Source organism: Amblyraja radiata, chromosome 10, assembly GCF_010909765.2.
Source record: "Amblyraja radiata isolate CabotCenter1 chromosome 10, sAmbRad1.1.pri, whole genome shotgun sequence".
In the NCBI taxonomy this organism is placed as follows: Eukaryota; Metazoa; Chordata; class Chondrichthyes; order Rajiformes; family Rajidae; genus Amblyraja; species Amblyraja radiata.
The window spans coordinates 20,401,969-20,415,065 of record NC_045965.1 but is presented as its reverse complement, the minus strand read 5'-3'; the positions used below and the strand labels follow the sequence as shown (position 1 = coordinate 20,415,065).

At 39.2% G+C, this 13,097-nt stretch overlaps 1 protein-coding gene across 2 annotated transcripts in view; it reads left to right on the top strand.

The window, feature by feature from the left end:
- The window catches only part of jak1 (Janus kinase 1), an 84,253-nt gene extending 76,859 nt beyond the window's left edge, over positions 1–7,394 (top strand). For both annotated transcript variants that reach the window (XM_033028292.1, XM_033028291.1), the window contains exons 20-24: positions 1,023–1,147; positions 3,903–4,075; positions 5,178–5,295; positions 5,383–5,493; positions 6,579–7,394. In XM_033028292.1, the coding sequence (XP_032884183.1) occupies positions 1,023–1,147; positions 3,903–4,075; positions 5,178–5,295; positions 5,383–5,493; positions 6,579–6,680 (629 nt within the window). In that variant the 3' untranslated portion in view covers positions 6,681–7,394. The remainder of the gene's footprint in view (positions 1–1,022; positions 1,148–3,902; positions 4,076–5,177; positions 5,296–5,382; positions 5,494–6,578) is intronic.
- The last annotated feature ends 5,703 nt before the right edge of the window (positions 7,395–13,097 follow it).

The window sequence follows — 13,097 nt, the reverse complement described above, 5'->3', positions numbered from 1 at the left end:
TTCAAATTAGTGTGATTTCATATTCTCTCTAGCTTACTTAGTTTTGAGATACAGCATGAAAATGGGCCCTTGCCGTCAATGATCGCACGTACACTAGTTCTATCCTACACACTAGGGGCAATTTACAGAAGCCAACTAACTAAAGGGCCTGTCCCACGAGCATGCGACAAGTGCGACCTAACGTGGTTGCTTGAGCTGTACGGCACCGCTTCGATCGCCGGAGCCGTATGGAGTTGTGCGGAGCTGGTCCTGACATCGCGCAGGGCTCTGCCGGTGTTCAAAAATTCCGCGCGGCAACGGCCTGCCGGCCTGCAGCCGCCTCGAAGCCGTACGCACCGTCTTGACGCCGCACGTCACGCGCGACCTTCCCGCGGACTTCGCTCGAGCTTCACGTCACTCACTCGGCCCCCGCTTCTGGTTTGGTCGCGCTCGCCGCATACAGTCGCATGCTGGTGGGACCGGCCCTGTACGGGGATCACTCGACCTCCGCTTCTGGTTTGGTCGCGCTTGCCGCATGCAGGTCGCATGCTAGTGGGACAGGCCCATTACAAACCTGCATGTCTTTGGATGTGTGGGATAAAACCAGAGCACCTGGAGTAAACCTACACGGTGACAGAGAGACACACTGCACAGACAGCACAGGTATTCAGGATCAAACCCGGGTCTCTGGCGCTGTGCCACCCTTGATAACTGTGGTGGAATGGTATTGTTGTGGATACTATAGCCTCAGGGATTTTCCAGGTTCAGGCATATTTATTCAGATATCTTAATAATCTGGGAAAACTGCAGAGGTTCTTTAATTTGTTTTCAGTTGTGCACTAAGAAAGACACTTTGACCTACTCCAGTTAATGAGCGCCCTTCTGCACTAATCCCACTCATCAACACTTGATCCATAGCCTTACATTCATTGGTAATGTAACTGTCGGCTAGAGATACTTAACTGTTGTATTAAAAATCCGTCTTTTTTATTTTCTTACTTGAATTAGCAATTTTTGAAACTAAATTTGCATTGGTTTTCCAGGTGGAAAGGGGATGAAGCTGATCATGGAATATCTTCCTTCTGGAAGCCTTAAAGAATATCTCCCTCGGCATAAATCAAAAGTGACCGTAAAAAGTCAAATTCTATATGCATTGCAGATATGTAAAGTAAGTGATTATGTAGATGGTGATGGTAGCTATTTTGGCTTTCTGGCCCGGCTAGTTGACTGTAGTGAAGTAAATCATGAATTCTCATTAGTAATGGAATGATTAGTAGTCAATTTTCTTCACAAGACTTTGGCAGCTTCTCTTCCCAAGCACATCCACCAGCCTCCTATTATTATGCCTGTGGGTGCAGAGGTCACCCCAACCTTGTTAACCTGTCTTCATCCAACAAGTATGATAGGAAAGCTAATGAGAGCATACATCTCAGCTTATTTACACTTCTCCAAACCATCCCCCACCATTGACAAAGTTAAGCACAAATCTTCTCCCACTTGTTATTACCATCAGGATTACCTTAGAGAGCTGAATAATATGGACATTTGCTGTAATAGTCCCTTTTGTGCTCTGTGCGTGTGTAACATATTGGTGCTGGCTCACTCATGCCAAAATATAGACATATAATTTCACTCTAGAATCCATAAGGCGGCTCACCAAAAATAATGTCCCTCAGTAAAACAAAGGACATAAATCTTGTATCTTAAGTAAATTGTAGATGTCAAAAGACAAAGAGGGAGCAAAGAAAGGGGTGGCACAACGGTAGTTGCTGCCTTACAGCGCCAGAGATCAGACTACGGCTGCTGTCTGTACGGAGTTTGTACATTCTCCCCATGACCCTGGGGATTTGCTCTGGTTTCCTCCAAGACTCCAAATATGTACAGGTTTGTAAGTTAATTGACCTCGGTATAACAAATTGTAAATTGTCCCTGGTGTGTAGGATCGTGTTAGTGTACAGGGATTTCGGGTCAGCATGGACTCACTGGGCTGAAGGGCCTGTTTCCGCACCGTATCTCTGAACTAAACACTCTAGTGTAGGAAGGTGGTGTTCGGAGTAGTGCCTTGACTCCAGGAAAATGGTTGTTAGAAATTGAACATCTCAACTCCTAGACATCATTGCACTGCACTGAAGAGTTCCTCAACAAAGTGTCCTACTCTGTCATCTTCAGCTGCTTTATCCATGTCCTTCCTAAGATCAAGAAGGATGTTTGCTGCTGATTGTAAATTCTTCAACTGATTTCAATATGCCACAAGACGATGTGCACCATTCAGGCAAGGAACACGAGGCAGCAAGTGACATTCATACCAGAGTTCCAGACAATGACCAACTCTGACAAGAAAGTGCTGACCTTATACCTTTGACATTCACTGGCATTACCATTGGCAAGATCTTCCCACTCCACCATCATCATTAATATCATGGGGGTGTCACCATTGATCTGAAACACAACTGGTGCAACTATATAAATATGACGACAAGAGCAAGTCAGAGGCTGAATATACTGCAGTGAATGACTCCTCTTTTGTCACTCTACGAAGGCCTTTCCATAAAGTATGAATCAGGAGTGTGAAAGAATACTTTCCACTTACCTGGATGAATGCATCAGCTCAACATCAGAACGAAACCAACTGCTTGATTTGGCACGCTATATACTATACTAATTCCCTTCACCATTGGTGCATAGTTGATGCAGTGTTTACCATCTACACAATGCATTGGTGTTACCCAGTCTACTTCAACTACACCTTTGAAACTTGCAACCTCTACCACCAAGAACAAGGGCAGCAGGTAACACCATGGTGCATGGAAACACCAAGTTTCCTCCAAACTGCACACCAATCCTGGTACAACTCCCATCATAATCATAATTTATTAGCCAAGTATGTTCTGCAACATACAAGGAATTTGATTTACCATACAGTCATACAAAAAAAAACAGGACACACGACTACATAAAAATTTGACATAAACATCTACCACAGCAGCTCCTCCACATTCCCCACTATGATGGAAGGTAATAAAGTCTTATCTTCTTTCCTCCTATTCTCCCACGGACAGGGCGGTCAAACCATCCGCAGTCGGGGCAATCAAAGCTCCGCGTCGGGGCGGTCCAAGCTCCTATATAGGATACGGACTTGGATGATCAGCCATGATCATATTGAATGGCGGTGCAGGCTCGAAGGGCCGAATGGCCTACTCCTGCACCTATTGTCTATGTTTCTATGAGCTCCTGAAGTCAATCTCTAACCAGGGACCGCGAGCTCCACGATGTTAAAGTCCACCGACTCATGCAGTTGGAGCTCCCGAGGTCGATCCCTGACAAAAGCCGCCAGCTCCATGATGTTAGGTCGCAGTGCGGACGGAGATACTACACCAAAAAAGTTGCATCTCTGTCGAGGAAAGAGATTTAAAACGTTTCCCCCACATAATAGAAAACTAAAGGTACACTAAAACATACATTTTATAACAAACTAAAAACAACAAAGAAGGTAAAAGACAAGACAGACCGTTGGCGAGGCAGCCATCGTTCAGCGCCATCCTAACACCACTATCGGAATATCGTCACCAGGGCAATTAGGAAAGGGCAGCAATTATGACCTTGCTAGCACCAGAGAAATTAAATCTACCATAAATTTTTTAGAATTATTTATGTGTATTTGACGCAACATATTTCCCAATTGTGAGTATGTGGCAGGATGGGGCTGGTGTGGAGGATTAGTCAGTAGAAAATGAATCCTTTGTGAGAACAATTGAAAATAAGTTGATTACTGCCAGAACATTGTTTGGCAACTAACCATATGTTAATCACACAAGGTAAAAAGGCCAAAGACAAGGGGCAAAATACAAGCTTCAGTACAAATGTGCTTGTAATTACTTGAATGTCAACAAAACTAATTAAAAATGTGCAATGTGTCATTTTAGGGAATGGAGTATCTAGGATCACTGCAGTATGTTCATCGAGATTTGGCTGCAAGAAATGTTCTTGTGGAAAATGAAAACAGGGTAAAAATTGGAGACTTTGGACTAACGAAAGTCATCCAGACCAACAAGGAGTATTATAAAGTGCAAGATGATTTGGACAGTCCTGTGTTTTGGTAATTATGGAAGCCTATGATACATTTTGCACATGAAAATTGAATGTTTTTGATTAGAATTTCTTAAGGCTTTGAAAAAGGGATTAAAATTTCATAGGCAGAAAAAAAAGCCTATGGTGTCAACTTTAAACATAGAAAATATTGTGACTGCTTCTACACTGTGCTAGGTTGTATAAGAACAAAGGAAATAGATGCTGGATAAGCCATTTGGCTCCTTCATTTTGCTCTGCCATTCCGGAAGATCATTGGGTAGGGGGAGGGGGCTGAAAATGTCAGTGCTATTTCTCAACTTCCTGTGTATGGCGTGCACAGCCTAAAGTTGTAGGTCAACTTGGTCTATTTGTTTGTGCATGTCGGGTTGATTGCATTGGTCGAAACAGGGTGGACTACATGAAGGTTGCAATCTCCCACCCCTATTTCCCCAAAATAACCCACATCCCGTGACATCGAAAAATATATCTGGCTGAGTTTCTACAGCTGTTTTCAGTAGTAAATTCCAAAGATTGAGTAATCTGTGCATGAAAACATTTTAGTCCTGAGTGGCTGATCCCTTATTTTGATGCCTCTTTACACTCCTCAACTAGGCAGCAAGCCATGTAAGATTTTTCTTGTTACAATGAGATCACCTCATCCTTCGAAACACCAGAGAGTATAAAACCAGTCTTTAATTTTTTCTCAGGTGATAAACCCACCTTCCCAAGAAACAACCTAATATTGCAAATATACCCTTCTTTAGATAAGGGGATTCCATCTGCAAACAATATTCTGGATGAAATCTCCCCCACCCCCGTACAATTACATGGTCTTTCATTTTCCATATTATGTCTGTCAAAATCTCCATGAAGCTCTCTTGCATCAACTTCACAGCCCATTTTGTCACCTAGATTTGTAATAATTTTGTAGGATTCCGTGACCTGACCAAACATCCCCTCAGAATATCCAGTAACAATTGAGCAAGTGGGAAATGTTCCAATCAATGGTACATGCATCTCGTATTTCAAATAACCTTATCAATATCCATTTTAGAAGTTGAAAGGTTATGAATCTGCCTCACTCTCACTTTAATGTAACCGACTCAATGCAAATGGACTTATTTCTGCAGGTATGCACCAGAATGCTTGATACACTGTAAATTCTACATTGCTTCAGACGTGTGGTCCTTCGGTGTTACCTTGTATGAATTGATGACATACTGTGAGTCTGAACATAGTCCAATGAATGTAAGTGATCATTTTACCCAACATTTCCAATTTGACTTCATCTTTTTTTTTTACAGTATTTAACATTATACACTTTAATTCTCAAAGATGTTCCTGAAATTGATTGGCCCAACTCAAGGTCAGATGACAGTCACAAGGCTTGTGCGGGTACTTGAAGAAGGCAAACGTTTGCCCTGCCCAACAAAATGTCCTGAGGAGGTAAAATACTCAATAAATTAATATATACTTTAGTACCACTTCTATCGGAACAATAGGCATCTCTCACAAAAAAGTTCCTTAAACTATTCAGAGGGTTTGAACAAAAGACCAGAGTTGTCTTGTTATTATGCAAAGTCACAGCTAAATCAAAAATATCTATCAAGAGATGGGAGTCAATGCAGCTTTTCTTTTCTCCAGAGATGGTGGCTGACTTACTCCAACGTTTTGTGTCGATCTTTAAACCAGCATCTGCAGTTCCTTCCTACACGGGTTCTATTTTTGGTGTTTAAATATTCTATGGCTCATTGTGCTATTTGTTAGAGCAAAGTTGAATATAAGCAACATTGTTAACCTGGGATAGAGCAATGGAAAACAGAGACAGTAGAATAGAGCTATTTTTGAGGGGTGAGGGAAGTGAGAAAGAGGTGGAATTGAGAACACAAAACACTTTGCACATGAGCCTACTCCACTCTTAGTTTATTATTGTCACGTGTACTGAGGTACAGTGAAAAGCTTTTGTTGCGTGCTATCCAGTCACTAGAAAGACAATACATAATTACTATCGAGTCACTTACAGTATAGATACATAAAGGAATAACTTTTAATGCAAGATAAAGACAGCAACGTCCAATCAAGGATAGTCCAAGGGTCACCAAAGAGGTAGATAGTCATCCAACACTGCTCTCTTGTTGTGATAGGTTGATTCAGTTGCTTGATAACAGCTGGGAAGAAACTGTCCCTGAATCTGGAGGTGTGCGTTTTCATACTTCTACAACTTTTGTCTTAAATAGCTACGCTTTGTTGACATTGGGACTTTTGGTTCTATGTTCCTCACCCACGACGAGCAACCTCACTGTCATTCCCTGTAATAATTCTGTAAGATTCAGTGAGAATATTCTCTATCATTTAGAAAGCCTGGTCTAATCCAATGGGAAACATGCATTTCTGCAGAATGGACTTTCACTGTCCTACCTCATGACAACTATCCTTTGTAAAGTATATTATACAGTAGTGTTGTAAAGTATATTATACAGTAGTGTGAAATTTGACAGTTTCTAATCATTGACATTGTACTCATTTCTTAGGTTTATTATCATATGAAGAAGTGCTGGGAACACAGCCCAAGTAACAGAACAACATTTGAAAAACTTGTGAAAGTATTTGAGGATTTGCTTCAAAGCATGTGAATTTAAATGTGGGTCACTGCAAGGATTGATTGTATCTTTTGTAACCATGAGCAACTGTTATGTTTAAATATGCGACTACTTGGTGTAAATACTGTATTACTATGATGTGTTTAAATGGGAACTTCTAGAAGGCACAATGCTGTAGTACCCATGGATAATCAAATTTATCCAGACAAAGTTAATTTTACAAGACTTCTATTAAACAAGATTGCTTTTTAAAATCTTTGCAATTCAAATTTCTATTTCCCATGCAAATGTGTCCAGTAATTATTAAACAGACTTAAGACTTTTGTAAATATTATTGATGGTTGGGGCAATTTTCTGAAAAGGCCTTTATTGATGAACATCAAATTTATATGTGCAATCTTCATTTGGGGGGGGGAAGAGAAAAACAGGACCAGTAAAGACCATCTTTCAGATTAGAAAAATAACGTCCTCAGCTACTTATTTGGTTGGTGTCTCTCTATTAAATAGGAAGGAAGCTGTCCATATGTTCTGCTAAATATTTGTCTTTGTCGACTTCAAAAAGGTAATTAACACGCTTGGAGTGAGCACTTGATGTATGCTAATTGACTGTTGTTTCTGGGTTCGACTTCAGTGCACTCAGGGAAGGACAAGGTGCAAGTAAATACTTGTTTTTTTCCCCTCTTAATTTGTTTCTACATTTTATATTTTGTAATATAACAAAAACAATAAATCTATTTCAACTTCAAAGGTGTTTCATAATTTTCTTAAAATATTAAAGCATAGAATGTCATTTCATACCGTGGAAAATATGCATGACAGCTGTTGCTGCTTTGTATCTTGTTGAATTGAAAAATCAAGTACCTAGTGTCCATTCAAACAATTAGTTACCCTCTCTGAAATGTTGTGTTATGAAGAGCATGGCTGTTTCAAGTCTATGCACTGACTCATTACAATACAGAGCATCATTATGTACTTGAGTAGCAATGCAAAATTTGTCTAAAAAAAGATGACAACTCATTAACATGCCTTGTGCATCAAAATAGATTTTAATTTGATAAGTAATTTGACATTCAAATTCTATTAGTGACTCGGCTACAAAGTAAACCAAAACAGTGTAAAGTTCTTTATAATAAAAATTCCTGAACCAGTAAGCTCTACGAAGAAAACGGTTGATACAAATCTTTATCTCAAATCATTTCTGGACATCACTTCTTAATTTAAGAACAATAGCCTAATACTCATATGCATCTATCATCTGGTGCAAGAAACTGTTACAATAAATTGTCAGTTCCGTACACACATAAGGTGTCAGTAGATGACTCTTGTGGGGAGGAGACCGAATGAAAGAATTTTATCAATGCCATTAAGTTTCCTATATCTTCATTCCTGATCCAAATACTACTGAACAACAATGCACTTCAACACTATTGCCATAGCCAAGGGCTTCCTCATTTTGAAATGATACTCTCTGTTCAACTCATGAATTACACTATGTTTTGAGATAAAGAGCAATTTACAAATAGAAAAACTAAATGAAGAAGTGATTTTAATAAGCACTGGTCAAAAATCCAAGCTCAGTCCATAAAATCTGAAACATCCACAATCAAATGCAAGCAGTTTGCTTCAATCACAACTGTACACAAGCAAACAGCCAAGTCTTTAGATAGCTCACAAAATAAATTGGAGTGTTTCTCCCTCGATTCATTTCTGTAGCAAAGTATATCCAAAATTCAGTTGTCAATCACTTGGAGGTCTAATTTAATTTAATTACTGTTTGTGGAACCAACCTGCAAGTTCAGGAGCAAAGTAGAACCAATAATCAAATTTACTCTTCCAACCACAATGACATTAATTTAAATAACTTAATTGTATTTAAATGATAGTGTCCAGGTTAGACTGGATTGAGGCTACTAGCAATCAATACCAGAGAACAAAAAAATCACTATAATTTAAATACAACAATGATGAAGTCCCTGAGTAACAATACTTAGGAACAATTAGACCGAAGAGAAGTCACCTCATAGAAACCTGATCAAATTTTATGATAGCAGATCAGCTGAAACTCAGCCACCCAGATTTTGTGTTGAATGGAGCATGCTTACTATACTAGTAGTACAGATCCAAAAGCTTCAAAGTTACTTTGCTGTTTCAAAGACCTCATTATTTCCCATTTTGTAAAAATTTGATCCTAAAGTGAACTTCACTGATATATCAAAGACAATTTTCTGTATCTCAGTTTAAATTTTTATAAATTTACATCCCCAGCAACAGTTGATCCTAAACTGCTTTCTGAAATGACTAAATACTGTCCTGTTAAATTACAACTAAACCCAAGATTAAAAACAGACTGCCATGAACCTCACCAAAAGATCAGGACATTGACTGCACAATAACCCAGCAAATTCTCCCTCATTATTACATGCTTAAAATGAGAACAATATTCTAGTCATCAGCCATTTTGAATAATACTTTTTAAACCAATGTTTGAGGCTCCTCCATCCATCAACATCCAGAGGTGGTGGGACAAATGACATAGTCCAATGAACATGGCCACAAGGTCAATAGCACCACATGGGCTGGCCAAATAATCAGAAGAGATGTAGTTTGAAGCATATAGTGAAAGCCAATAAAGGGACAGAAAACCTACCCAAGATAATCCCCTCCACACTATCAGATATTTTGTTCAAGAGAAATGTCATCACATTACCGATATAATTAATTTTCAATGCATGATTTACTGCAAAAGTGTGCCTTATTTATTTCATTTAACTAATTACCATTAAGCAAGAGATTTAACCCTGGCTCATTAAGTGCAGAAGATCATGCCTTAAGTAACACCAGACCTAAAAATAGATGTGTCAACTTAGTGAAAATATCAGTCAGGGCTACATCCATCCATCCATATGTTGGAAGTAGCATTGAAAACAAACCTTTGCCAGCCTACATCTAAAGCAGCAAAGCTAAGCTTTTCACATGCAGTTGAGAATGGCAGTGAACAATTAGACATAACATGAGGGATGTTCATGGAACTACCTCCTACCTTTGATGATGCTGGTGGAGCACAGTACATGTGAAAAATGCTGAAGAATTTCAACCATCTTTAAAAAGTAATGAGTATATGCCATGCCTCACATTATGTGTCAATATCAGAAAAGAAAGTCTTCAGTTAATTTGATTCCCTGGATATATCAAGAAATAATTATTGGGCCAGTGAATGGCAGAGACTTTGATAACATTTTAGACATTATGCTAAAGACTAGTTCCCCCGAATTAGCTGCACTTCTTACAAAACTGACCCAATTTAGTTACAAAACCACTTTATAGCAAATAAAGCGAGAATTTCCCAGGTACACTATTCACAAAAATATCAAATCCTGTCCAGCAAATTATCACCTCTCATTTACTTTCAATCACCAACATATCAAACGTCTTGGACAGAGTTATCAATGTTGAATGCCAGTGTTGAAGATTCTAGTGAATTGCACAAATCTGAAAAAAGTTCATAAATAATGCACAACCCCCCCTGCAGAGCGTTGTTTCCACAGTGCACGGCCTGGATGAGTTCTTAAGGAGAGAGTGTGTGGCGGAAGAGAGCAGGGAGAAGATAAGATACAAAGTATTTGATGATATTTCCTTTCTGCATAATTAATGTGTATTTAATGAAGCATTCAAAACTAAACCAAGATCCATCATGGAAGATCAGCCCAAACCACTTTTTTTTAAAGTGAGCTCCATCCAATTTCTGGAAATTTGAGGCAGGTAAGGCATTAGATGGATTGCATATCCTGAAAAATAGTGAACATTTTAAAATAATACTCTCACTCAATAAGATGGTCTGATCTTGATAATTCACTAAGCTGTGTTCATTCCTGTTTTAAACAGTCATTTTCAAAAATTAATATGGAAATAATCAAATGTTTAAACAACCCTTTCTAAATGTCAATCCCAGCGTCAAATGCCTATAATCTCATTAATCTAGCTTTTGACTAAAGAAAATGGAATCATGTGTAATCAGAACCATAAGAGTATGTTATGCCCAGCGTGGTAGCAAGCAACTAAATTGAAAGAAAAAGGCAAGGGCATTCATCAAAGGCAAGGTGATTACATTTCTCCAAAATAAGATTAAGCCTAATTAATGCAATTTTGATGCTGTCCTAATATACCATTTTAAATTAAAAAAAAAAAATGTTAAGTAATGCATTGATGCATGCACAAACATGCTTAGCAACATACAGTGCCCTCCATAATGTGTGGGACAAAGACTTATCGTTTATTTAATTGCCTCTGTACTCCATAATGAGATTTGTAATAGAAAAATTGCTCAATGCTGGGGAAATTAAAGTCTTCTGCTGGTTCCAACAAATACATCCCATTAATGCAATTGCAATCCCATATTTGCTAACTCTGATATAATGCTGCCTGACATCATACCATCCACAGCTTCCACAAGACACAGCCAGAGCCAAAGCACTCAGTTCATTCTATGCCGAAGGCAAAATAACATTGAGGAAAATGGCACATTGTAGAAGATCAGCCATGATCTTGGCAAATGTCCATGCTGGTATATGCTTACTTTTAGTTTAGTTTGGAGATAAAGCCCGGAATCAGGTCCTTTGGCCCACCGAGTCCGTGCCAACCAGTGATCCCCGTACACATTATCTCTATCCTACACGCACGGGACAATTTACACTTATACCAAGCCAAATAACCTACAAACCTGTACGTCTTTGGAGTGTGGGAGGAAACCAAAGTTCTCGGAGAAAACTCACACGGTCACGGGGAGAACGTACAAACTTCGTACAGGGAGCACCCGCGGTTGGGATCGAGCCCAGGTCTCTGGCGCTGCAAGCACTGTAAGGCAGCAACTTTACCTCTGCACCAACGTGCCAACTCTTACGCCTACTTATGCTCTTGCCTTAGCCCCTCCAAGTTTGACTTGTAACACCCTTCCATCACAATTCAGTTCATCTGAAATCTCATCATAATGTTCCTCCTACTTTTAAACTTAGACTTTGATAAATCTTCCCCAACCTCACTTTATATGTATTTCAATATCATTTTTAGTAATTAGCTTTCCCACTAGTTTCACCACATTCCTCCATCCCTACTTTCTACACTTCCAATTAGGACAAACTCTCCTCAGTACTTTCCATCCTGCTATTTTGCTTCTCATCTACAAAATCCCATTTCAAAACCTACCTTTAAATTTGCATCTCTACTTGCATCCTCTTTCTGCCTGCTCGAGTTTAGATGGGCTGCTTGCACTGCCATCCTGAAGAATAATCTTAACCTCCAGGATAAGCCCTGCATGATGGCAAATGGCTCTCAGGAAAATAAAGGTACATTTGCACATTTCTCATCCATCCCACCTGATGGTCATTCCTTTTGGTGCTGAGACCTGGGGGTGAAATTGCACAAAGCCGATTTCCAATCATAAAGAAACTCAAATATTCGTGAGATATTTGAACAGAACTCCAATAGAAGCTGAATTAGGAAGATGTAATGGTGCACGGTATTTATTTGCAAAAGTGGACATACCAACAAAATAAAAGGGAACTATTTTCAAAAAGCATGTGGAAAGTTACTACCAGAATGGCACATCACACACCCTCTGACATCATGCCCTCATCATTTGCGTGAAAAATAGAGACTTACTGCAAGGGCTTGAATCTTATGACACTGATCATTCTATTTGCGTTTAAAATGAAGGTTAGATTGTAAACTATGAAGAACTTGACTGAGTTGTTATCTGGAATATCATTGCCTAGTTGATCAACTTGTGGATGATAAACCCACATTGAGATTGGGGATTGCAGGATGTTAGCAATCAAAGATGACTTCAAAAGACTTAAAACAATTGGAATAGAACTAAATAACATTGATTTTGTTACCTCCAGGCACTTAGTGCTTCTACTGAGACTAGGAGTGCCTGATCATGGTGAAATTCACCCCAAATAGAGTGGATGAAGAACAGATTGGATTGATTTTCTACATCTCCTTCCTTTAGAGTACTGCAGCATAATTTGCAGCTTGTTAGCCTTTTTGACTTTGCATATTCAGTTCCAAGATAGCCCCATCATCACAATCACCTACATCAAGGGCACCAAATCAGGTATCAAAGCAGACACGCTAGTTTAATTAGTTACAAAACACTGTCCATTTCTGGTTTATAATTATGGACTGCCAGTTTCCCACTTCCACTACTTTCTCTGGCCATATTACTTAGATCAGTTTAAGTGACTATCATTTTAAGCATCAGTAGACAACTGTTAAAGAATGGAAGAATATCCCGTCTCTAACCGCAAACAGTTTTGGCTTTGCTCCCATAGAACGTATGATAACGGGGCTGCTTCTACTAAACCCTTTTTATAAATTGCAAGGTATATCCTATTTCTTCAACTCTCTCCATCTATTCTGACACAACAGCAGTGAGAAAAAACAAGGCAGTTC